Raw genomic sequence first — 25880 nt, forward strand, 5'->3', positions numbered from 1 at the left:
AAAGTTTCAGGTTCCACAACTGTGTTAGTGACTAGCTGTCATGTTCCTGGCTAATTGCGTCAGTAAGCAGCCTCTAATAGCTTGAGTGGGTCTTGAGAGAAGTTGTATTAATTCATATTAAATCAAACTGTGCGGTCATATGATACCTTGTGGTTTTGGTTTATTTTGTAAACTGGCAGTCTTGAAACATTAGCCTGTGTGCTGGGCAAGCACTGCAGTGCTGCAGCTCATGAGTACTGCATGCTTTGCGCTCCCAGCCAATAGTCGTGTCATTTGAGTAGCATATTAAGTGCTCATGCAATATTTATATCTCTCTTATAAGAGATATTAAGGATGCGAGACAATTCAGCTTTGCAAAAATAGAAACTAATGTGGATGTCAACAGGGTTTGGTGTCAGCCCCAATGATTGCTGGTTTCGTTAGCAACAGCATATGGGGTATAGGGTGGCCCTGGCCTTCCTTCACAAAACCAGGCCCTTTTGCAGGACAGGTCAACAGATCATAGAATCATTAAGGTTGGAAAAGACCTCTAAGATCATTGAGTCCAACCGTTAACCAAACAGCACCATGCCCCCTAAACCATGTCCCTAAGCGCCTCATCTACACGTCTTTTAAATACCTCCAGGGATGGGGACTCAACCACTTCCCTGGGCAGCCTGTTCCAATCTTTAACCACTCTTTCAGTAAAGAAATTTAAAAAAAGATGGGCACTTCACAGCTAGCTGCTGTGCATATTATGTTACTTGGTTTCAGCGATCCTTTAACTTGGTTTTATTTTGAAGTTGCCAGGGAGCAGCTAGAGCAGGGCTCCTCCCCATGGCAAAGAAAGCAGACGGGGGTCCCAGGGCTCACAAGGCAAGCAGGACAGACCCTGAAATGATGGCCAGATCCAACCAGAGTCCAAGCCATAAGGCAATGCCGTGGTGATGAGGCAGGTCCAGGGTCAAGTTGGGAAGTTGATGTGTAGTTCAGGGTTAGGATCAGGCCCAGTGATGGCCAGAGAGGTCCACAGTGTCAAAGCAAAGCTGAAGGGGGCATGGACATGGCCACAGCTCAGCTGGAGACCGGCCCTGCTCAGATGCAGCTCAGACAGGGCCCATGGGCTGAGCCAAAATGTGGCTCCTGGTCCCACGGGTGTGGGGGGGCTGGGGCGAGGCTGGTTGGGACCACAGAGGCTTATTGGTGCCCTTAGGGCCCTGGCAGAAATGGCTGAGGTGATGGTGCCCCCTCCTCTCCTCACAGTTTTTAATTTTCTTACAGCTGTTGTGGTACCTAGCACAGACAGGACAAAACCTGTTTGGAAGTGTTGATCTGCAGAAACAAATGCAATTTAAGCTTCAGTACAACAAATTTGGGTATTGCATGGTTAGAAATGAACAGGACACGCTCATCGGAATGGCCTGAACCCTTGCACCAGATCGGTTATTAAAATGCCAGGACACCCAGCAAGGCGACTAACTGGCCAAATGTAGATGAAGACCACCTAGGAATCGTGCAGGTGGCTATTTGTAGGTGTTGGTTGGAGGGGAGTTACCCATGAGTAGATGGTTTCTGGATTTTGTTTACAAGCAGTTAATCGGACGCTGTCCGTTGCAGCAGATAGCTTAAGCTGTAGAATCTGTCTCAGTGATCTAAAAATGCTGGAGGAGGCTGGGATCGCCTATTGTGGGATATCAGTCTTGCTCCTGTCTGAGATCACAGCCAACTGAAGCAGCCCCAGTCACAGCAATGTTGGGAGTTTTTCAAGAGCTATAATTTAAATAAACTTTATGGAAAGTGGAGATCCCAATTTGGGAAATAATGTGCTAGTGCTCAAGGGTTAGGGAGCACATGCGCTTTCTGAAAAGCTTCAGGCAGAGGTATGCACACACACCTCACAGCTTCAACTGACTGGTCTTGTGTGTGGAACCACAAACTAGTTATAAACTTCCTCGGGTATTTGGACACCAAGATATGGGATCTTGCAATGAGAAACGCTGACGTTCAGCCTGTGGGGAGGGGAGAGGAAGCAAGGACTGGTTTAGGTGAGACTGGGCAGACCGGGATGGAGGAGCAGCTGCATGACCCGAACCCTCGATGGCACAACTTGTGCTGGCCTGGCGCTCGGTGCCTGGCCCCACCATGGCCAAGTGGGGCTCTGGCTCCTGTGGCTCTGCAGGGGATGGCGTAATGGCCACTGGGAGTTGGGTGTTTGTGGGCTCCCTAATTCCTACGTCCCACTCAGGGTGTGCTGCCTCACAAGCACAGGGCGTTCCTTAGTCTGTCATGTGAGCACGTGTAATTACATATAGCAGAACAGTAATGAACGACTTGCTGTGAAAATAACTGCCTCATGACTTTGGTCTGTGCTTGAGAACCAAGCCCATGCTCTATGCTGTTCCAGGGAAAATGGTTTCAAACGTGGGTTTTGGTGACGAGCATCAACAGAGTAAAATTACGGAGATGTGGTTTCCAGCACTTGCTATGTTAACTCCTTTCCCTAACTTTTACAAAATGCTTACAGGGTGCTAGCAGCATGATCTCAGAAAGGGATTCGGAGACCACCTTCGATGAGGATTCCCAGCCTAATGATGAGGTGATGCCATACAGTGACGATGAAACGGAGGATGAGTTGGACAGTCGGCAGCCTGAAGTCGAACCAGGACAAAACCAAATCAACAGAAACGCTGAGGAGAGCCGAGAGCCATTGAAAAAGGGTAACATTATGACAGAAACTTGATTTGGGTAGCAAATGATCCTGAATACAGAGGCTGAGCCATGCATGGATCAATTTGATTTTTGTGCTTATTTGTTAGGTAGGATTTGGAATGGCTTATCTGAATCTGAGGAGGAGTAAATGATGGCAATTCAGTTTAACGAATGTCAGAACAAAAATCAGTTTCATTCCAATCTGCAACCAGAGTTCTGTGCCACTGCTTGTTGCGTAAAGCTAATGATCTGCACTGTGATCTCATCTTACTTAAGGCAGGCCCTAGATGTACATAGCCTGTGGTCTGAGAACTTCTCAAACAGAACTTCAGATACTTGTCTTCCCTGTCATCTGGAAACTTGAACCAGCATAAGCCAATTTGCTGTGTTTAGTCAGTTGGTTTGCATGTATTTCTGCTCTCTAAGTCTTGCGCAGATGAGATTTCAGCTTCAATGCTAACTTTGTAGCCTCATGATTTCCTTTATTTGCAGTAGTTTCACAATCACAGAAAGGTCAGGTGAGTAGGAGTTCAAAGAAACCTGTCAAGTGCAGACTGTGTGCTGCCGCCAGCATAAGAACATAAATGGGAGGAATCTCTCTGGCATGTTTTAGACATACCTGTTCTTAACCTCTGTCGAAGGAAAGTCTGTTACTCCCCTAAATACCTTTTTTTTTTTTTTTTTTCCTTCAGTGTTGCAATGTGAGTACTTTTTATTTAAACACTGTTTAATATATATAGATTTCTTCCTGTTTGCGTGGCAATAGGGAACAGTTGATCACCTCTCATTTCATAATCACCTATTATGTGCTTTCATTTTATAACCACCTATTACATGTTTAGTTTTGGGGTTTTTTTACGATGACTGAGGTAACATAGTCTATAGAACAAACACAGTTTTCTTAGCCTCTTATCATCTGTCATATTTTCTTGAGTTCTCATCACAACTGTTGCTCTCTCCCTTCCGTCCCCCCTCTTATTTTATCCAGATATTTTATTTCGTAGACACAGTACACCAGCAACCACAGGTTTGCTTTGTGGCCTAGAATAAGTACAAGAAAAAGAAAAAAGAACCAAAGCTAAAACAGGACCTCCTACACCTTCAATTTCTTTTCTGAAGTGTACCATGCCTTTTCCTTTATCCTGGTGAATTGGAGAGAATCTGAAAGCAGGGAGATGAGTTTTGATTCTGCCCTCCAAAGGGCTCATAGCTCCCGCTAGTTCAGTGTAACCACAAGTCTCTGCTGTCTGTACAGTTAATGTCACCCAAATTATTATCCAAAATACAGACTAGAGCTATGGATATGGCAGAGTTCCTTTGAACTCTGAGCTAGGGCAAAAGCTTTAAGGAGGTGAGAGATGTTACCATGCAGGCTTGGTAGGCCAGTACTCTAATCATAGAGCTTGTAAGTAGTTGACAAACTTTGTCAGATTCCCCCCCCCCCCCCCCCCCCCTCTTTAGACCCTTTGGGTTTTTTGTTTGTTTGTTTAAATCCTGTTTGCCTGCTTTTTCATGTTAATAGATAATTATCTGGCATAAGTTGCAGAATTTGTAGAATCTGCTGACTGGTTCAGTAGCTAATTATATTCAGGTAGTGCTACAAAAACGTCATCCTTTTTGCTTCTTATTTTTTTCCCCTCAGCAAAGACAGTTTTCCCTTTATGTTCCTTTAAAGATGATGAATTACTGATGCAGCTTCCCAAATATTAGGTATTAATATCCTTTTCAAGCAGTTTAAAGTCATTTCGGCAAGCTTCCTTCCTGCAGGTTTTATTTAAGACCTAATTTGCCAGTTCTCCATCTGGGGTGCTAAGGCTTTATCAGCACTGCAATGTTTTTGTGAATGTGGTGAAGAAATGCTCTTGTAGACACGTTCACAATTTTCTTCAGTCCTGTCATTAATAACTTTCTCAATTCATGCACTTCAGTAATGCTTATCTTCTTTTAAACCAAATCCTGGTCCTCCGGTAATTTTTTTGTAAATTTTATGTAAGGCAGCTAAAACCCTGTGACTCGCAGCACTTCTATGTAAGCTCTGACCAGGACGCACAATGTATCTTCACCATCTGCTGTATGTTTTCATTTATGCAATCTTAAATACAAGTGCTATGGCAGGATAAATATTTCTCTACTATCTTCTCAGCTTGCAATCAATATGCTGGAAAGGAAAGTTGTATAGTCACAGTAAAGATCCTGGATGCGTCAAATGAGAACTTGCTTTATGTGTTAGATGGGGGGGGGGGGAGGCTTTGTGTCTGGATTTGAGTTTTTAAGTCTGAGTCAGCCTTATCAGACATGACTGCCGCTACAGTGGCCCTTACAGCAGCCCAGGAGCACCTTCACACATGCTTCCCCGTGGGTCCCTGGCAGCGTGTGCCAGTCCCCATCCCACGCCTCTGCCTCCAGGAGTTTCACCCCATCCATGCTCTGCAGTGCTGGATACGCTTAGGTCACGAGAATCCCATGAAACCAAAAAGAGCACCCATTAAGGACAATTATTGTGGGTTGGAGAAAGGGGGACATACTTGGATGATGAGTCAGGAAAGCTGAATTTCAAAATACTGTCTGCCTCATCCTTCCCAGGTAGGCAAAGCGCTCCTGTGAGTCAACTTAAAAACTTGCTGAATGAGTTCAGTGGGGAGTTTCTTTGACGTGGGCAGGGCCTGAACTTGTGCGTGTGGGTGGAAGGATTGATAGGGCTATCGGTGATGCAGGCTTGAGGGGAGGAAAGGGATCTGAAGGATCTTGGAGGGAAAGAGGTAGCCTGTGAAAGAGGGTGCATGGAAGGTAACTTGACAGCAGGAGGCATTCTGGCAGTAAGTAGTGGTCAGCCAAAAGCTATGTACATCCCAGATGAACCCCATTTAAAGATGAACTTTGTAGGACTTAGATTAACGATAGGGACCTTAAGGTGGAGATGGATGGTTTGTTAGCAAGTCTTCTAGAAACTTTTTCCTTAGGGAGGCTGTATGTCAAGTCAGGTTTTAAATGCTAAATACTGAAAGTGACAGAAGGAGGCTGGATTGCTCAGCTGCTTTGTAAGCAATTTTATCAGCTTATGGTCCAAAAACTTCAGAAGGCTGTTGCAGACATCGCTTGTTTAGTTTTATTAAATTTTACCGCAAAATGCAGTTCATATTCCTGAGTTTTCCAGCAATCGAACAAAATTGATGGCTGAAGAAATAGAACGAGCACTTCAGATTTTTACTTTTTTTTATGGTTGTAAATGAAAACCATTGCACAGTATGGTTATATGAAATAATTATTTTCAAAAGTAGAGTGGACCTTTTTGTTTCTAGAAAGACTGAGAAACCCTGCTTTGGGTGCTTAGTGCTTCACAGGTGTAACAAAAGCAAACCAAAAGAGGGGAAAGAAGGAAATTTAGCATGAATAAATGTTACTCTGACAGGTTTCTCATAGAACTTCCAAATTGTTAATCACCACTTCTTCCTACCTCAGATTATATTTTAATTGTTAATAAAGAAAAATAGCCTAGAAACTTCTTGAAAACCTTTTTTTAGACTATGTACTAAAAAGCAGATACCAGTCTTGTTTCAACTGAAAGTACCTTTAAAAGATGGCATTTGAGAGAGAACCTGAAACTGGCAGATTTGTTCCTTCATGTTTATAACAGTCAGGTGTTGACCCATTTTGCCTTGTCTCTTCCAGACTGCAGCTGGCAAGTTAAAGCAAATGATGAATGTTTCTACAAACAGTCCCAGTTTAAGAGAACAATATTTCTGTGCTTCAAAAAAAGCAAATATGCAGTAAGTTTTCTATATCTCAATTATGTGCTAATAGTACTCATCAGGGTGAATACTTGCTTAAGCTCAGTAAGATCTTAAGATCAGTAAGATCGGTCTTCACTGGCAAGCGCCCAAGCCTCACCACCCAACCCGCAGAAGGCAAAGGCAGGGACTGGGAGAATGAAGAGCCGCCCACTGTGGGAGAACATCAGGTTCGAGACCATCTAAGGCACCTGAAGGTGCACAAGTCCATGGGACCCGATGAGATCCATCCGCGGGTCCTGAAGGAACTGGCGGATGAAGTCGCTAAGCCACTGTCCATCGTATTTGAGAAGTCGTGGCAGTCCAGAGAAGTTCCCACTGACTGGACAAAGGGGAAACATAACCCCCATTTTTAAAGAGGGAAAAAAGGAAGACCCGGGGAACGACAGGCCAGTCAGTCTCACCTCTGTGCCTGGGAAGACCATGGAACAGATCCTCCTGGAAGCTCTGCTAAGGCACATGGAGGACAGGGAGGGGATTCGAGACAGCCAGCATGGCTTCACCGAGGGCAAGTCCTGCCTGACTAACCTCGTGGCCTTCTGTGACGGAGTGACTGCATCAGTGGACACAGGAAGGGCTACAGATGTCGCCTATCTGGACCTCTGTAAGGCTTTTGACACGGTCCCCCACAACATCCTTCTCTCTAAACTGGAGAGGTATGGATTTGATGGGTGGACTGTCCGGTGGGTGAGGAATTGGTTAGATGGTCGCATCCAGAGGGTAGTGGTCAACAGCTCAATGTCCAGATGGAGATTGGTGATGAGTGGCGTCCCGCGGGGGTCCATATTGGGACCGGTACTGTTTAATATCTTCATCAACAACATAGACAGTGGGATCGAGTGCACCCTCAGCAAGTTTGCAGATGACACCAAGCTGAGTGGTGCGGTCGACATACCAGAGGGACGGGATGCCATCCAGAGGGACCTGGACAAGCTCAAGAAGTGGGCCTGTGTGAACCTCATGAGGTTGAACAAGGCCAAGTGCAAGGTCCTGCACCTGGGTTGGGGCAACCCCCAGTATCAATACAGGCTGGGGGATGAAGGGATTGAGAGCAGCCCTGCCGAGAAGGACTTGGGGGTACTGGTGGATGAAAAGATGGATGTGAGCCAGCAATGTGCGCTCGCAGCCCGGAAGGCCAATCGTATCCTGGGCTGCACCAAAAGAAGCGTGGCCAGCAGGTCGAGGGAGGGGATTCTGCCCCTCTACTCTGCTCTGGTGGGACCCCACCTGGAGTACTGTGTCCAGCTCTGGAGCCCTCAGCATAAGAAAGACACGGACCTGTTGGAGCGGGTCCAGAAGAGGGTCACAAAAATGATCGGGGGGATGGAACACCTCTCCTATGAAGAAAGGCTGAGAGAGTTGGGGTTGTTCAGCCTAGAGAAGAGAAGGCTTTGGGGAGACCTTACTGCAGCCTATCAGTACTTAAAGGGGGCTTCTAAAAAAGATGGCGGCAAACTTTTTAGCAGGGCCTGTTGCGACAGGACAAGGGGGAATGGCTTTCAACTAAAGGGGGGTAGATTTAGACTAGAGATAAGGAAGAAATGTTTTACACTGAGGGTGGTGAAGCCCTGGCCCAGGTTGCCCAGAGAGGTGGTGGATGCCCCATCCCTGGAAACATTCCAGGTCAGGTTGGACGGGGCTCTGAGCAACCTGATCTAGTTGAAGATGTCCCTGCCCACAGCAGGGGGGTTGGACTAGATGACCTTTAAAGGTCCTTTCCATCCCAAACGGTTCTATGATTCTGTGATCTTTCCAACCACTGCTGATTAGTGTAAAAGCCACAATTAACGCTTCCTTAGGATTTCCATCAAAGGTGGGGAAGTATAATTGATTTTGGGTTTGTGAATGGAAAATCAAGGTATCAAGAGACTTGTTTAAGATGAGATAGATAATTAGAAGCCAGGTGTCCTCAGTCCAAATTCCGAGTTTTATCTGCTCAACTATGGCTGTTACAAAGGTCCGCATAGGTGTCATCTTTCATATAAGAAGTCTCAGTGTAGTATTAAGCAATATCCTGATTAAGCTAGACTGGGACAGTCTTAAAAATAGACATTTGGGGATGTCTAGTCATTTAAACAGTGTCATTCTAAATTCACTTAATTATGGTAAAGGAGACATTTTTATCTCATTTATGAAGACAAAAGGTTGAATTTTTTTTTTCCCTGTTCCTAGTTTTTTTAACTTTTCAAAGTAATAAAGCTATGGTGCTTGTATGTGGTGCTGGTTGCGAGTGACAGAGGCTTGGGCTGCGGGGTTGCACGTGGACTGTCCAGCTTTATCTGTGATGCATTGCCTCATGTGGTTCCCTTGTACCTGTTGAGATACCTGCCTTGCAGACTTGAGACAGTTTGGATTATCTCATGCATGAGTATGAACATTTAATAGTAAAACTGCTACAACTGGAGCTATTCAAATGGAAATCCTTCATGCTTGGACTAGGTAGGGACTGGCACTCATGAGAGTTAACCTTTGCTGGATCTGGCATTGTCCCTCCTGAATAAGTCTAATTAACAGTCTTTTGTATCTGGATTCATTATTTGTGGTTTGATGCCTAAGACCAATTATATCATGTATTTAGCAAATAATTTCAAAAGGCATTACAGAGAAGATTGCCTAGGAGGAGGACAGCACTGAAGTTTCCTCCCCTTCTCTGTGCTTATCTGGCAGTGCCATGTGCACTGTGTCATTTACCTGGGGAGGGGCTGTAACCTTTCCACGCTGTGACTGTGCAATGCTTTGTAGTCCTCGGTGTAGCTAAACCTTCAGTCTGAGATGCTTTTTGGGGTATGTTAATGTCAGTGAAACAGACCTTTTTTGCCTTATTTCATTAAGACGGTGACTCATGTTAAACTTTTGAGGAAAGGTACAACTCCAACAAAGTTCATAGGAAAGATTTCACTGGTAAAATGCTTTACTTAAAAATATGCATTGTACATTTGTAATGTAAGAAGAATCTGCTATTGTGAATGACATTTGGGTTTCTTCAACAGGGAAATGCAATTAAGACATACAAGTACAACCTCATCACTTTTTTACCACTGAATCTGTTTGAACAGTTTAAAAGAGTAGCCAACTCCTATTTCCTCGTTCTTCTCATTTTGCAGGTAAGAAAGACAGAGAGAATACTAACTGTGAAGTGAATTTGAGGTGCTAATCTACTGAGATGAATAATACTTATGACACAATTCAGTGCTATCCTGTCAGAAAACTGCAGGGTACTGTATCTGAACTACTATAGAAACTAAGCCCATCTTAACAGAAATCTGGAAAAACCTATACTAGCTTTGTATTAGCCAGGATGAACTAGTTGCAGAGTTCATGAATTTCGTGGGGAAAAGATGTTTCTTTTACTCTGTAAAACACGCTGGCCTTAAGTTCCACTCATGAATCAGAAGCTCCAACAGAAAATGTGAGCAACTACAATTGTTAAAGAGAAGCTGATGCTGAGGTAGGGCAGCACGGTCAAACGCTCCCCCGAGAGTTTTGTTCATCTTCACAGCCTGACTTAAAATTCTCTCTCTGTGTTGGTTTTCTTTCTTATGTTATAGTCAGATCACTATTAAATGTCTCTGAATTGAGCTTGATTGATAATCCTGTATTCAACTGATTTTATTTGTCTTTTGTAGTCGATTCCCCAAATAACTACCCTGTCATGGTATACAACACTGGTGCCCTTACTCTTGGTGCTGGGAATAACTGCAGTCAAAGACCTAGTGGATGACATTGTAAGAAACATGTTTTGTTAAGACTAAAAGCAAAAACCCCAGTGTTGTTAATTTCTTTAATTGTGATACACAGTAAGGAGTACATTCTCTACTCCTGGTTTTCAGGCTCGTCACAGGATGGACAACGAGGTTAATAATAGGACATGTGAAGTCATCAGGGATGGAAGGTTTGTACTGTTCCCTTAACTTTGTAAGTAGTGTTTGTTGCCTTACTACCAAGTTTCATCACAGATCTTAAACGATAGATGATAGGGAAAGTTCAGCTTTTTGTTCTTTACTATTCCACGTGTCTGTGTGAAAACCTAATTGAAAATGGTAGAGAATTGCGCAAAGGAGTAATTTAAACTTAATTCTGTGGCACTAAATCGGTGCTAAGAGCAACTTGTTTGGAGAGAAGGGCAGAAATTCATATATAGGTGAAGAGGGAAGAGAAGAGGTAGGTTGACTTCTAAGTTATAGACCCCCAACTAAATTGCAGTTTCCAAAAAGAAAAAACACACCTTGCCAAGATGTAATGTTTTTATACTAAGGAAAGTTCAATATTTCGAGGTTTATAGAGTGCATAGTGTTCTAGATTAAATAGTAATAATTAATTGACCTATCTTGATATTAGGTTCAAAAACACAAAATGGAAAGATATTAAAGTTGGTGATATCATTCGTCTGAAGAAAAATGCTTTCGTTCCTGTAAGTGCTTTAGATACATTTGTTTTATGTTTCTACAGAGTTCTGTACGAATCTTGACTTGGATTTATTTGATGCTTATTTATTTGTTTTTTCTAGGCTGATATTTTGCTGCTATCCAGCTCAGAACCAAACAGTCTCTGCTATATAGAGACAGCTGAACTAGATGGGTAAGGCTCTATTTAAGGATTTCTTGGATTTAATTTTGGCTTACTGATAAAAGAGCAAGAAGCGTGCATTTCAGACTCTACTTGTCACTTGTTAAGCCACACCTGGAAAACTGTGTCCAGTTTTTGATTCTCACAATTCAAGGATCATTAAAAATTCGTGAGGGTCCACTGGAGTGCCACAAAGATGTCTGAAGTGTTGGAGAACATGACATATGAAGAAAGGGTGAAGGACTTGGATTTATTCAGCCTGGAAAAGAGAAGGGTGATGTAATCAGTCTTCCAGTATCTCAAAGATAGCTACAGAGAAGATACTCTCTTCACAAGGATGCACGTTGACAAGACAAGAAGCAATGGACAAAAGTAGCTCCAGAGGAAATTCTGTCTGCATTCAAGTATAACTGTTCTCATGGTGGATGATTTTTACCATTGGAATAGGTTGCCCAAGGAAGTGGTGGAATTTTTCTCACTTGAAACAGTCAAGGCTTGGCTTGACAGGGCCCTGGATAACCTCATCTAATGTCCTGCTTCCAACAGGAGGTTGGACTGTTGATTACCAGAGGTGTCTTCCAACCTGGACTTTTCTATGATTTTAAACTTTTCTTATTCCCTGTCAGTGGGAAAACAAAAATACGTTTTTTTTTCCAGTGGAAGTTTTTCATAGAAACTGCTTAGATAGCATAAATCCTACTGTCTCTGTCACATTCTTTGTAAATGTTGTTTTAGTTCATGTTGTCAGAAAAGCTAGTGCTGAATTCTTTCAGAGAAGTCTGTAATGATATGGACTTCCCCTAATGAGGTGAAATGTTAGTTTTGCCGAATGAGCAGTGTATTCCTCGCTCAACCTTTAGTAATCTTAAAAACGATGACTTATAACATCATGCATAACAAGGATCTGTTTGTGTTGCAAAAGGTTTATTCTCTTGGAGCTTTTAACAGTGTCAGTTATTAAATATTGCTTTCAGATAACCATTACTTCAAACTTAATTATTGCATTAGTAAAACAGTGGTTCTGAGAAGCGTCACTTAACTACAGTGAGCGGAGGTAAAGGGGTAAGATTTCACTTGCGAAGAAAAGCAGGCAGTGTAAGAACTAGTCAGATGGTTCATGCATACTTCATATCCATGCACATGCATGGCTTTGCCGTTGCTTCAAAGTAGGAGGTTGGTACCTATGGCATGTTGATTTGCTTAATTTAATTTTGTTCAAACTTCTTTCCTATATCCATGTTTTTAATAAAATGACCTTTTTATCCTTTCTTCTTAGTGAGACCAACTTAAAATTCAAAATGGCACTTGAGGTAACACACAGATATCTTCAAGAAGAAAGTGCGATGGCAGACTTCAATGGTTTGTACAGTTATATTCTTACAACTATTCAAATGTTGCTCAAGCAGTTTACAGTACAAGTAAATAAAACATGGGTGGGGATGGAAGCTTTGCCCACGGTGCTTGTGATTCTGGAGTTAGTGGCTTCCTGGCTTTTGTCACGAGGCAGCGTAAGCAAGTTGCACAAAGGAAACTGTGCTGTTGAGCAAAATATAGTCTGTCTGAAGATGAGACCTTTGCCATGAATGAGCTACGTGACACTAAGTAGAGGTGATGGAGCCCTTTGTTAGTGTTTGCCTGCCTGTTTTCTTTTGGAAAAAAGTATGTTTGCTGTTGGGATTGAATCTGGAAAACATCTTTTACTGTCTTTTTCATATTTCTCATTACGATCTAGCGGCTTTCTGTGCATGCTGTGGAAACTTGAAGGGCAGGAATCCCTTCTCTGACTGAGATCTGACACAGAGGTTTATCTCAAGCTGAGTTCTTTAGCAATCCTAAAATTGCAAATGCTTAAAAAAAAGAAAAAAAAAAAAAAGAGAGAAAAAAAGAAAAAAAAAGGGGGGGGGGGGAGACAACAGAGTGACATGGAGAAGTAAGCAAGTAGGGACTGTTCCTGGTTTCCTCCAGTATAAGAACTGAGGAACACGAAGTGAAATGAGCAACTGACAAATTCAAAATAAGCAGAAGGGAGATGCTTTTTCACCCAATACATAGTTAAGCTAAAATTCACACTTTGCCAAAGGATGTCGTGGATGTAAAAAGTTTGTGCTTTCAAAGAGCGTCTCTTGAGCAAATTTATGTGGAAGGAGAGTCTGCCCACAAAGACATCGGCTCTGGTTCAGGAGATCTGTTGGCTGCAACTTGCTGCGAGACTGTGAAAGCGTTTCAGTGGCCTGCACCTGTAATTTTACTCTTCCTTGCACATCCACCAGTCTTGATGAGAGACAGGGTTCAGGGCTAGAGACAGCAGTGTTTTGGCCTGAAACTGCCATTCGGTGCTCCTCTGTAGCAACTGGCAGTTATGCTGACATTTACATTTATTTATTTATTTCTGAAACACAGTTGTGATAACGGTAACTGCAGCATGAACCAAAATTTTAGGATGAGCTCAGTTTTGGGGATGGAAATGCAAATGTGTAGCATCAAGTGCCAGTCATAAAGTAGGCAGTGGGAATAGGGCAAGTCCTAAGAGTCAGAGTAAAACGTCACTTTTTCAGCTGTAATATTTGGGTACCTGTGCAGCGTAGCAATGTACAGCGGCAATGTGTATCTGTAGCAACGTACTGCATGAAGGATGTCTTCCTCTTGTGGGATCATTGCTGGTAAGTCTTCAATGGCAAAATGAACTGAACACTGCGTTCATGCTAGAGTGTTAAGATCCAGAGACACATACACTCTTGTAGGCAGGCATTTGTTAAAACTTGAGAAATATTAAAAGAAAAGGTGAACAAAAAGTGCCCTATTTGGCAGTAAATGCTGTGCATACTGGCCTTGGTGCAGAAATGAATTCTTTCTACTATTTTAATCTGGAAAGCAAAATACCACCCTAAGATACCATATTTAAAATATTAGCAATACAGCACTGAATATTTGTACACCCTACATTTCAAAGAAATTGTTTAATAAGAACACTTGTTTTCTCAAAAAACCAACCTCATGAAGTAAAACTACTTCTATGGTGGGTACAAATCAATGCATTTTTATTTAACTGTTGTATATTAAACATATTCTCATCCAAATTTTTTAGGTCTAATTGAATGTGAAGAGCCTAATAACCGACTGGATAAGTTTGCAGGGACATTATTCTGGAGAAACACGAGTTATTCACTGGATGCTGATAAGATTTTATTACGTGGATGTAAAATCAGGAATACAGACTTCTGCCATGGAGTGGTCATATTTGCAGGTATTTATGAATTAAACATGTGTAATATTTACTGACTAAAAGCATGCCCTGTAGAGTGAAATGACATCTTTATCTTATAAACATTGACTGTATTTTATGTCCCAGTTTTGTAAAATAGTAATAGTAGTACAATTAGTAATACTAATACAATACTAGTTTACGTATTGTATCTTTCCTTTTTTTTTCTTTATTTTTAGGTGCTGATACAAAAATAATGAAAAATAGTGGAAAGACGAGATTTAAAAGGACAAAAATTGACTCCCTTATGAATTACATGGTTTATACTGTAAGCCTTATTGTTTAAAGTTCAGCTGGTTTTGAGTTCATTTTAAAGTGAATAGAGTGAATGCAAATTTAGGAAACTTTTTTTTTTCTTTTGGTGTAATAAGTATGTTTTCAGTTTGTTTTGACCTGATGAGTTGGGATGAAGTAGGAGGGAATCTAAAAAGGTGCCTCGCTGTTGGTGGAATCTGTGACCCTACACTGCGGGTGTAGGGCAGCCTATGTGATGCAGACAAATGCTTCAAACCCAGTGTTGCAGGTGCTTCTGCTTGTCTGCACTGAACTGTTGGACAGAGACCTGAGGACCCTGGTCCAGAGGTCCGTTCAGCCTGAAAGGTTCAACACCCATGGCTTTTGTCCTTGGTCAGTACCCGTGGGGTATGTGTATAAGGAATACCCACTGTCCTACAACCTGCGCTCTACTGAGTGTGATTCCCTGGGACGGGGAAAGAGGAGAGAGGAGCTGGCCTGTTGGCAGGCAGAGGCACTCAACTTAGCACGACTCTGGTTCTGCCCCTGCTCCGAGCATGTTCGCGTACCCTATGCACTGCCTGCTTAAATAAACATAAAAACATGAAAATGATGCTTGGGGAACATACTAAAATTACAACCCATATTATTTGAGGAGACCGTTTTGTGGGAAAGGTTTGCTCCTCTTCTTCTTACTTACAAATACATGTAATACTCTATTTTGAACATGGAGATTTGGGATTTGAGTTGAGGAAATGTTTCTGAAGTGTTACAGGCCTCTCTGTGTACACTGTAGATTTTTGTTGTCCTCATCCTGCTGTCGGCTGGCCTTGTCATTGGACACACTTACTGGGAGCAGCAGATTGGCAACTTGTCTTGGTACCTCTATGATGCACAAGACTCCAGTCCTCCATATCGTGGCTTTCTTAACTTTTGGGGATATATCATTGTTCTGAACACCATGGTTCCCATTTCCCTCTATGTGAGGTAGGTAAATACCTTGGCCTTTAATAGCTGAACTGGTGATAGGGTTGAATTACTTAACTTACGGATTAATGGTGAATGGACTTAATTTCCTATTGGTGGTAACAAATGCAGCTTCATGTTGGATGGGAAAGCATATTATTTCTTTGTCTTACTGAAAAGACATTGGATACACTCACCCTCTTCACCCTCTTCACTGAGATTTTACAAGAAAGTGATCTGTATTGCTTTCATATAAAATCATCACTCAAAGATCTTTGACTCAGAATTTAAAGATATCAAACTTTTCTTACAGTATTAAGCATATCTGCTCTGTACTTTGACTAAGGAAAAAACTCTCCCAAGCAATGATCTCTGACAAAATTGGAGACTTGTTCCTGCAAGTACTTAACTTCTCAATCTAATTCTGCAGTCACAATGCATGAAGGAAACTACTTGGAAAAAAAAAAAAAATGTAAAAATCATATTTTCCAGATTTATTCTCAAAAGAGAGGTGTTACTGCTCCATGAAGTATGAATAGTTTTGCCTTTGACAAACCTGTCTAACATATTTGAAGTCATCCAGCCTCCTACCCGCTCTTCTCCAAATTGTACTTAAAATGCTATTCCCAAGAGGGATTTCTGTTTGTTATGGGAGCAGCACCATCAATACTTTTGGCTTGATAAGGCTGTAGAGGCTTTTCCCCAGTTACCACGGTGGTGTTGAAGCTGAGCTGTGTGGTCCGATAGCAGTTTGAGTGGCCTGTGTAGGGGTGATGGTGCTCTGTAATGTGTTGGTAAATGTAATTGTTTTGTCTTAAGCTCCTGGGCTATATAAGTAACTTGAGTCCTGGAAAATAGTCAGAGTCCCCTGGATCTGATAATGTGTCATTATTTTGAAATATGAGATGCAGCTGGGAGTGAGAAAATTAATTTTATTTCATTTAGCGTTGAAGTGATTCGTTTGGGCCAAAGCTATTTTATAAACTGGGACCTGCAAATGTATCACGCTGAGAAGGACACAGCCGCGAAGGCCAGAACCACCACACTGAATGAGCAGCTGGGGCAGATCCACTACATCTTCTCTGATAAGACAGGAACGCTTACACAGAACATCATGACGTTTAAAAAATGTTGCATAAACGGCCAAAGATATGGTAAGTCTGTGCCATGCTGCTGCATCCTGTAGTGAAAACCATGGCTAGCACAGGAACTCTGATTTTTGACAGGAACACAGGGGGAAGACCCTACAAGTCCCTGTATAGCACAGCTGGCAGCCTCTGACCGGTCTATACAAATGAGTAGGAATTTCAATGCTTGTTTGAAATCAGGTGCATATGAGTGAGTTTGGTTGGGTTTTTTTTTTAGTTTCAGCTGAACTTCCATGATTTGGCCCTGACATTGAGTAAGCTCCAGTAAAATTGAATTGTTGGGGTTTTCCCCCCGTTTTCCCCTTTAAAAAGGGGAAAGTGATAGACCTGAGTGGAAACTTCCGGTAGAAAAGTCAGAAATGAGTAATTTACAGAATGCTTTACTCTTGGTAGAAATGCTTCAGAGACAAAATCAATCTAGAAACAAGTAAGAAAATTTAATAAGAACAGCAGTCTTTAATTTCAGTGTTAGTTACTTCCATTTCCAATCTTGTCTGGATTTCAATATTTAGAATACGTAGCATATGTGCTCCAAAACTATTGTTTGGTCAGTTCAAATAACGAAGAACGCAGTGTGCTAACGCCGTGTGCTTTTTAAACATCCTACCTCTGAAGAGAGATGAGGAATTTCTGACAGTGAAAGCTGTGTTACGCCAACATGGATGTTTTATGACAATTCCACTGCATGCTTTTTTTTTTTTATTTGCTTTGGTGTCACTAGTATACAAAGGTACTGCGGCTGTGAAAGAACTTGCTTTTTTTTGAAATCTGAGCTATTCTAGCACAGTAGATATTCTATGTGTTTTTTTACTTTGTGAATGAGTTGTAAAAACTTTGTTATTCTGTCCTGTGCCTTCTAACTGATGGGTGCTTGCATTGCAGGAGACTGCCGGGATGGAGCAGGGCAGCTTCAGAGCCACCCAGAGGTATGTCGGTCCAATCTGGCGCTGAAGTACCTACGGTCTGTAGAACAGGGAACATTCCCTTGCCAAAGTATGAACAGATGCAGGTAGGCACAGAGCAATTGCACATGAGATAACTCAAGCCTTCTTTTCTTCTGTTTTCTAAGCAGCAAGTGGATTTCAGCTGGAACATGTATGCAGATGGAAAGTTCTTGTTCTATGATCACTATCTGATAGAGCAAATAAAATCTGAAAAGGAGCCAGAAATTCAAAAGTTCTTTTTTCTGCTTGCTATTTGTCACACAGTCATGGTTGACACTTCTGATGGTGAGTATGTTTAGTTTGTTTTTTTTTCTTGTGCAAAGGGAAACAATAATTCAAATCCAGTTGCACAAGGGAGAGGTCCAAAATTAATGCCGATCCCATAAGTGAGAAGGAGTGCTAGGCTGCTCTTTTAAATTAAACAAAAGCAAGAGCTGGTGCTATTCCCTGTGCTGAACTTACCTGACCCTTTATGGAAGGAGGACTGTCTTTATGACAGTTACAGTTGTGGCAAATGCACATCTTGTTTAACACCAGATTTAGAAAGGTAGAGGAAGTTTATACAGAGGTCCTGTGTCTTCATGTTACGGGTCTTCTCTCTGTTCAAATCCATCTTTGAAATCTCAAAAGCATAAACCTCAAATAAAATTATAATGACACTAGCGTAGTCTCTGGTTCCATATACATATGTGAAAGTATAATCACATCTGGACACTTGTTTTCAGTGTGGAGAAACAAGTGTTTTCAGCATGAGGGTTTCATGCTTTTACTCCTTTAAGCACAGCCCCATAGATATATACAAATCATGTACATCTGTCCTAAGAGAATTGGCAGGAAATAACCAAAACAAATAACAAAAATGTGACAGAAACTAAATTTCTGTGAGGTGAGTGAATGGCTATTGAAGAATTCATGAATGTGAAAAATAAGGTTGGAAGATTCAATTAAAACATTGAAGAGTAGTATTGCTTTACTCCTATCTGCGAGATCTTTGTGAAACCAGCAGGCTCCTGTCCTTTCTTGCTCTTCCTACTAATGTTTTTGGGGTTGTTTCCACCACTGTTTTTTGGTGTCTGTGGCCAAGAATTTGTCTTTTGGAGCTTCCTTTGAAAATGCTTAAACAAATGTGTTGAGAAATTAAGATGTTTAAGTTATATTTGTTTTGAGACAGAGAAGTTACAGTTTTTGCTTTTGTACCTGGAGGGAAGAGGATTCAGTGACTTATCCTGTTTGGAAAGTACACGTAACAAAAAGGAGGGGGTCCATAGTCCCCCTCCTCTATGTGCACTGCTACTGAGTGCTGCAGCAGTGTATTAGACCTCACTTCGGAAAAAGAAAGGATGTGGCATTACATGTCCAGCTCTCAAGTACTCTAAAGAATGGGTGTGAATTTTTTAGCTGTGGTGTCCGAGTGCCCCTGTAATGCTCAGGTATATCCTGGCTTTCTCTTCTTTTCACTGTTTCAATGACACAGGTCAGCTCAATTACCAAGCAGCTTCCCCAGACGAAGGGGCCCTGGTTACAGCGGCCAGAAACTTTGGCTATGTTTTTCTTTCACGAACACAAAATACCATCACTATAAGTGAAATGGGGATTGAAAAAATTTATGATGTCCTTGCTATCTTGGATTTCAACAGTGATAGAAAACGCATGTCTGTCATTGGTAAGCTGATTACAACCAACCTTTATAGAAAAGGTCACTTGTATTTCATAGGTGAAAAAGTATGCGCACAGAAAGTTGCTGTGTAACACACAGCCCTCTGATAGATTTTAATCCACATAGGTCTGTATAGCAAAAGAGAGGCTTTGTATTTAGGTGCAAATGAGTCCGCTAGACAGCCCTGGTGTTCAGACGTAGCCTCTGCTGAAGACAATCTTAGGTACCTTGAGTAGAAGCTTGAAGAAATGCTGCAAAGATTATTTATTCCCCTTTTTCCCCAGAGAACAAACAAGTTGTATGTTCCTCTAGCCATTGGAACACTGGATAATGCAGGTTGAGGTAGCTCTTTAGTTTTAATTTCAACTATCTTTAAAGAAGTCAGTCTTGAATCAGTTAGAGATCTGTTTGTTTTTAAGGCTATAATTGTGGTGCATCATATCTCTAGTGTATGTCTCTGCCCAGTTGCTATGGGCAAGTGAGATGTTAATACTGTATGAACCATTATCAAAAACATAATCCTTGAGAGTTTAAATATCCTCTCCTGTCATGAAAGAGAAGAGAAAATTTACTTGTCAACCAAGTTACTTAATTGAACAATATTAGAGATGAAGAAACATGATCTTGTAGTTTTAGTACTTAACAGCAGTAGACTGAAAAATCTAATCTGAAACTATTCCTTTATTTAAATGTACTCTAACATTTTGTCCAACCTCTCATATTTTACTCCACAGTAAGAGAATCAGGTGGAAATATCAGGCTATATTGTAAAGGGGCTGATACAGTAATTTATGAACGGTTGCACCCAAGGAATCTAAAGAGAGAAGCTACAGAAGAAGCACTAGATGTACGTCTGTATTTTATATGCTGTTTTTAAATTAAAAACTGTTTATTTCTGACTATAATCTAATTTTATTAATTTCCTTTTCCTAAGCTATTAAAACAAGTGCAGACCTATAAGTGGTTCTACAAGTCATCCCAAACCTGAGAAATAATCAAAGCAATAGTTGTTTTCATGCATGTTCTTAAAAATGCATTCATTGTCTTTTCATGAAAAGTGAACTTAAATTTTGTCTACGTGCTTTTTTCCATAGTTATCAGTATTCCAGATCACTACACTCTGTTCTGTTTGTCACCTCTTTAGTCTTTCAGTTCAGACTGCCTTTGTCAGCTATAATTTAATTTTTGGCATTTCTGAAATACTCAGGACTAATCGCGCAGTCAGATTTGTTTTATCAGACTTACCAAATGCTTATGATCTTAACTCTTTTATGTTTGGATTGCAAATGAAGAGTTTTGTTTTGTGGATATGTGTTTTGGGTTTTTTAAAATTATTTTTCAGATTTTTGCAAATGAAACTCTTAGGACACTCTGCCTGTGCTATAGAGACATTAGTCATGATGAATTTGAAGCATGGAATAAAAAGTTTGTGGACGCCAGTGTAGCTACAACTAATCGTGATGAAGTTCTGGACAAAGTATATGAGGAAATAGAAAATAACTTGATTGTAAGTCAAGCTTTAAATTTTTAGTGTACTTTTATTCTTTTATAAGAATAAACAGATCTTTTTGCAAATAAATTATCCTTGTTTATTAGGACATTTTGATTTAGATCTTTTTCAGTATTTTATTGGCTTTAGAGCCACGCCAAATTTTAGAGTTTAATAGAATGAAGGAAAATGTATTTTAGTACATGTATTTCAGCGTGGTCACTTCTATATGCAAGAGTTTGTCTTTACTGAATCCTTGGCTTGAAGACGTATCCAGAATAGTTTCATTCTCTACTGAAAATAAAGCAGTGTTCCATACATGTTTATCCTACTAAATACCTGTATTTCAAACATCTTCCAGCTACTTGGTGCGACAGCTATTGAAGACAAACTACAGGATGGAGTTCCAGAAACTATTTCCAGACTTTCAAAAGCAGACATTAAAATCTGGGTGCTTACTGGTGACAAAAAAGGTGGGGTTACTTACAGCCAAAGAGCTAGTAAAAACAGGATAAGGGCTAGAAGATAAACTGGGACAAATGCAGACTAGAAATAAAGCATATGTTTCTAGAAAAGCTTAGTATGAAAGTCCATTTAAATCAAAACTGAAGGAATTTCTACAACATGCAAAATTTAATCCCAGCTGTTCTTCTGGGATGGGCTTCTGTGTAACTTCTGTTCCTCCAACAGATTAGCCTAGATGACTGATTTTGTGACTGCCTTCTATAGGGAAATATCCAGCTACTGCTTTTCCCAATGCAAAGCAAATGCAGGACAACTTGCTTTTAACATCAGGCTTGCTTGGCTCTGAGGGCAGGTACCAAAACCTGTCTTTTTACAGTGAAAATTTACTTTTCAAAGAATCACAAGTGCTGCTGACAGAGACTGATTTGCTTTTCTTTTGGTAGTTGCTAGTCTGCAGTCTGGCAACACATTTTGTTAAGTCAGTTCAAAAAATGGCATAAAATTTTTAAGTAAGAATGGCTGTACTACAGCCTGGATGGAGGTGCAGCCAGACCAGCATCTCTCTGATGCTGGCAACAGCCTTGGTTCAAGGAATCTGGAGTAAGGACAGGGCAAGATACTGTGGCACACCCTGTGGTTGATTCTTGCAATGCCTTTGGTGTAATGGCTCTCTGACATGGAGACAGCATCTCCACCATTAGGTTAAATAGGCCCTGGTAGATCTTCCTTTCACAAATTGGCTGATAGACTTTTCCAGGTCACTAACAGTTTTTACATTCAAAACATCTTGTGACAATGCATTGCACCCACAGTAATGTACATTTCATAGGAAATGTTGCATAGGAAATATAATTCCCTGTTGTTGACTTTAAATCCATTGCCCACTGCGCCTTCATTGCCACACAGTTGTTGTATGACAAATAATCAACAAGCATTCCCCTAGCTTCTCTGTGCTGTGTATGATTTTTTTTTTTTCCCCTGTTCATCCACACTGTGGCAATGAAAGGGAACTTCTCGTACTGAAACATAACTTCAAAAATTACTTAAAAGAACTTCAGGTACTTCTGGCTGCTCCCAACAGTCACTCATGACAGAACTTTAAGTAAATACTTTCCTCTCTTATTTTTTATTGTAGAAACTGCTGAAAACATTGGATTTTCTTGCGAACTCTTAACAGATGAGACAACAATCTGCTATGGAGAAGATATCAGGCAAGTGAAAAGCACAAAGGATTTCTTTTGTGGGAATTAAAAATGTTCAATTTTTAAAATTAACCCAGCAGTAACATTGGTTTATCCCACAGTGACTCTTCAATGACTGAACAGTATTTCTTGGCAGTTGTTCAGCTGTACATTGTCTGTTTCTTTGCTTTTTATGGAATTGTAATTTTACAAGGCAACCTCTTAATTGTGGGTAGAGGTGGTGATATCCTATTTGCAGGAGGTTAGGTTGACGTTCTAGGTCAACAACTGTTGACATTAAATTTGTCCTGTAGTTCAGACAAGTCTGGAGCCCACCTGGAGTGGGCTAAGCAGGTCTCTCCCTAGTCCAAAACTGGAGTAGTTGCCAGGTTTTGCTCTTGCTACCTGTCCCTGAACTCCAGCATTACCCCAGCTGGTCTTTCACCCTATCCCATGCTCCTGTATGCAGTACAGACCTATGCTATAAAAACACAATGGATCACAAGGTATTCAGCGCTTAGTCATAAAGAATTTGCCAAAATGGTTAGACCTAAGGAAAAACAATATGGGGCTGGGAGAAGAACTAGGGCCTTGTAGCAGTGTCACAACTATTCCTGACTCGTTTTTCCAAATTTTTCCTTATTTGCAGAACAGCAAGGACATCAAACCAGTGTGCTCCTCTTTTCACTGTTGCTCTAGCACTGCTTAGAACATCACCTAATATATGGCAAAAAAAGTCCTTGCAGCATGTATTGCACTTCTTTCTTGCAGATTTTCAGTCTGGGACTGATCTAGCATAAAGTTTATCCTTGATTTTTCTGTAATAGTAACCACCTCTCTTTCCAGTGCTCTTCTTCAAACTAGGTTGGAAAACCAAAGGAACAGAGCTGGATCGAGTACACATTCCTCCCTAAGAATGAACGAGCCCTTCTTCCAGGGTAGTAGAGATCGTGCTTTAATAATCACTGGCTCCTGGTTGGTATGTACAAAAGATATTCTCCTGTGTATTTGAGATTTTGGGGGTACCACCAAGTCACAGTGTCCTTCATTGAGGACTCTGTTCATTTGTCTGCTTTGCTAAACCAGTCAATGAAAATTCTTTGGCCATTGTGCCACCAGTTGAACATATCTGTTTGATATTTATGTTCAGAAATATTTTTGGTTTTGAAGGTTAAAAGTAGTGCTCAATAAAATAAGGAATGTTTTGGGCCTTTCAAAGCACCCTGGTAGCTGCCATCAAAGTAAAGCCAAACCCCTGCAAAAGCACAGTCTGATTTTCAGTGTGTTTATTCTTCATGGGGATTCTGGTCTAATGGAAAAAAAAAAAATGAAAAAGAGATACTGCCAGTGCTACAGGATGCATGGCTTCAGTATAGGCACAGAAATCGTACTTACAAATGAGAGATGGGAGTGAAAGGGTAGAAACAAAAGACCAGTTTCCTGCTCAGTCCTGCAATATAGTGCTCTCACAGGAGCTTAGAAAGCAGAAAAGAGCTTTTAGCAGAGAGGTGACTAGCAGTAATGCAGTGACTATTACCCACCCTGTTGGCAGGCTGCTCTTACAGACACCTGTAAAGTAGAAAGTCGGTGAACAGTTAAGGACCATCTGCCACGTTTCAGCGTTCCAGCCCTAAACCTTTATCTTGTATAAAGAAATGTACATCTGTACGTGTAGAAGGCATAGGAAGCAGGCTGGCGATGCCTAAAGGTAAACTAGCAGGAGCATCAGATAAAGTTGCAGGTCTCTGTTACCCCCTATTCCAGCTGAACTGCCCCAGAGCTAACCCAGGTATTTATAGGACACTTCCACATGTATTGGGCATCGTCGTGCTTCCTTTAGGAGATGGGGAAATAGGAGAGAGGGAAGTTTAAATACCAGAATATTTTCAAAAGTGAATTAGTTCCCATTGGAAGAAATATTCCTTGAACTCTGCCAAAAGTGCTGTGACACTAAATACAAGCATTTTGCTTTTGTTAATCCCACCAAGTACATTCTTTTCATTGGTTTCGTAGCTCTTCGTTCACTCCTCTGCACAAGCATTTTATTAAAATGCTATAAATGGGTGATGGGAGCATAATGAAGTTAAGTGTGTTGTATAGGCAGTACTCGTAGTGCGATTTGAAATAGTGTAGAAGGAAGCATAAAATATTTTTGTTACACAGAATGAAATCCTGCTAGAGAAGAAAAAGAAGAAAAAGAAACTTAAACTGAAATTCCCCAGAACAGCAGAAGAGAAAAAAAGGCAAACTGAGAAGAGAAGAAGGGCTGAAGCTTACAAAGAACAGCAGCAGCAGAACTTTGTTGATTTGGCCTGCGAATGCAGGGCTGTGATCTGCTGTCGAGTGACTCCAAAGCAGAAAGCCATGGTGGTTGAGCTTGTGAAGAAATACAAGAAAGCTATTACTCTGGCTATTGGGGATGGTGCCAATGATGTAAACATGATTAAAAGTAAGGCAGCTGTAAAACTTCTCTTGGTAGGAAAGATCTCTTCTGGGTGTTCTTCGGCAGTGTCTTTGCTATTACTCTTTGCTCAGAAGACTCTACCATCTATTTCATCACCCACGTTAGCATCACTTGGGTTTTGTTAGCTTCTATGCCTGTGCTTTCCCTTTTTGAGGAAGCCCTTTAGGAAATGGTTAGTGGTTTTTGCTGATGTATTTTAGCTTTTTCTGTAGACGTTCCCTGAGAAGGGACTTGAATTACATCTGTTCTTATGTTGTGGGTTACAAAAGTGTAATATAAAGAACAAAGCAATAGCTTAGCTGCCCCTTGCTTGGAGGCATTAGCCGTGCTGTATTGCAACTGGCGCTCTTTGAACTGCTCCCTGAGAAATCCCACTGAGAAAGAAACGTCTGGGATATGGTTTGTTAGGAGTGTATTTGTAAACTGCCTGGCCAGTTCATTCAGGGGTTTGCTTGCTTTGTCTCATTGCTTAGTTCTCCCGTGGTCAAACTTCCCAGTGCCCGTTCTGATGGAACAAGCACTGAGAGAGAATCCAAGCGACAGTGGAGACATGAGCAGTAAATAGCAGGGCAAGGAAGGGCTTACACATTGTTGTTTTAGTCTTTAATGCAGCCTTTGTGCTGTATACAGAAATAAAATGAGGCAGGAAAACCTGAAGCAGAGAACAGGAACTGGCAGAAGATTTGCCCTTGGTCATGTTGTTCCTCTCCCTTTGTTCAACATAGCGCGTGGTGTTTGTTTCATTTACTTAGCTGCCCACATTGGAGTTGGAATCAGTGGCCAAGAAGGGACGCAAGCTGTCATGTCAAGTGACTACTCTTTTGGGCAATTCCGCTACCTGCAGAGACTGCTGCTGGTCCACGGACGATGGTCTTACATTAGGATGTGCAAGTTTCTAAGATATTTTTTCTACAAAAACTTTGCTTTTACACTAGTCCACATCTGGTATTCATTCTTTAATGGCTTTTCTGCCCAGGTAAGAAGGCATGCTCACATGTAATATTAAGAAGCGGATGTTCCTTTTTGTC

The 25880-nt window shown here is 41.2% G+C and overlaps 1 protein-coding gene across 2 annotated transcripts in view; it reads left to right on the forward strand.

Annotated features, from left to right (window-relative positions):
* Positions 1-25880, forward strand: part of LOC143172534 (phospholipid-transporting ATPase IC-like) — a 45602-nt gene that overhangs the window by 13635 nt on the left and 6087 nt on the right. For both annotated transcript variants that reach the window (XM_076362098.1, XM_076362097.1), the window contains exons 3-24: positions 2504-2696; positions 6358-6455; positions 9467-9580; positions 10103-10201; positions 10307-10368; positions 10815-10887; positions 10984-11054; positions 12319-12401; positions 14128-14286; positions 14484-14572; positions 15335-15525; positions 16450-16658; positions 17535-17578; positions 17725-17881; positions 19071-19259; positions 19988-20100; positions 20596-20760; positions 21104-21215; positions 22343-22418; positions 23235-23367; positions 24552-24837; positions 25605-25828. In XM_076362098.1, the coding sequence (XP_076218213.1) occupies positions 2516-2696; positions 6358-6455; positions 9467-9580; positions 10103-10201; positions 10307-10368; positions 10815-10887; positions 10984-11054; positions 12319-12401; positions 14128-14286; positions 14484-14572; positions 15335-15525; positions 16450-16658; positions 17535-17578; positions 17725-17881; positions 19071-19259; positions 19988-20100; positions 20596-20760; positions 21104-21215; positions 22343-22418; positions 23235-23367; positions 24552-24837; positions 25605-25828 (2928 nt within the window). In that variant the 5' untranslated portion in view covers positions 2504-2515. The remainder of the gene's footprint in view (positions 1-2503; positions 2697-6357; positions 6456-9466; positions 9581-10102; positions 10202-10306; positions 10369-10814; positions 10888-10983; positions 11055-12318; positions 12402-14127; positions 14287-14483; positions 14573-15334; positions 15526-16449; positions 16659-17534; positions 17579-17724; positions 17882-19070; positions 19260-19987; positions 20101-20595; positions 20761-21103; positions 21216-22342; positions 22419-23234; positions 23368-24551; positions 24838-25604; positions 25829-25880) is intronic.

Source organism: Aptenodytes patagonicus, chromosome Z (genome assembly GCF_965638725.1).
Source record: "Aptenodytes patagonicus chromosome Z, bAptPat1.pri.cur, whole genome shotgun sequence".
Classification (NCBI taxonomy): domain Eukaryota; kingdom Metazoa; phylum Chordata; class Aves; order Sphenisciformes; family Spheniscidae; genus Aptenodytes; species Aptenodytes patagonicus.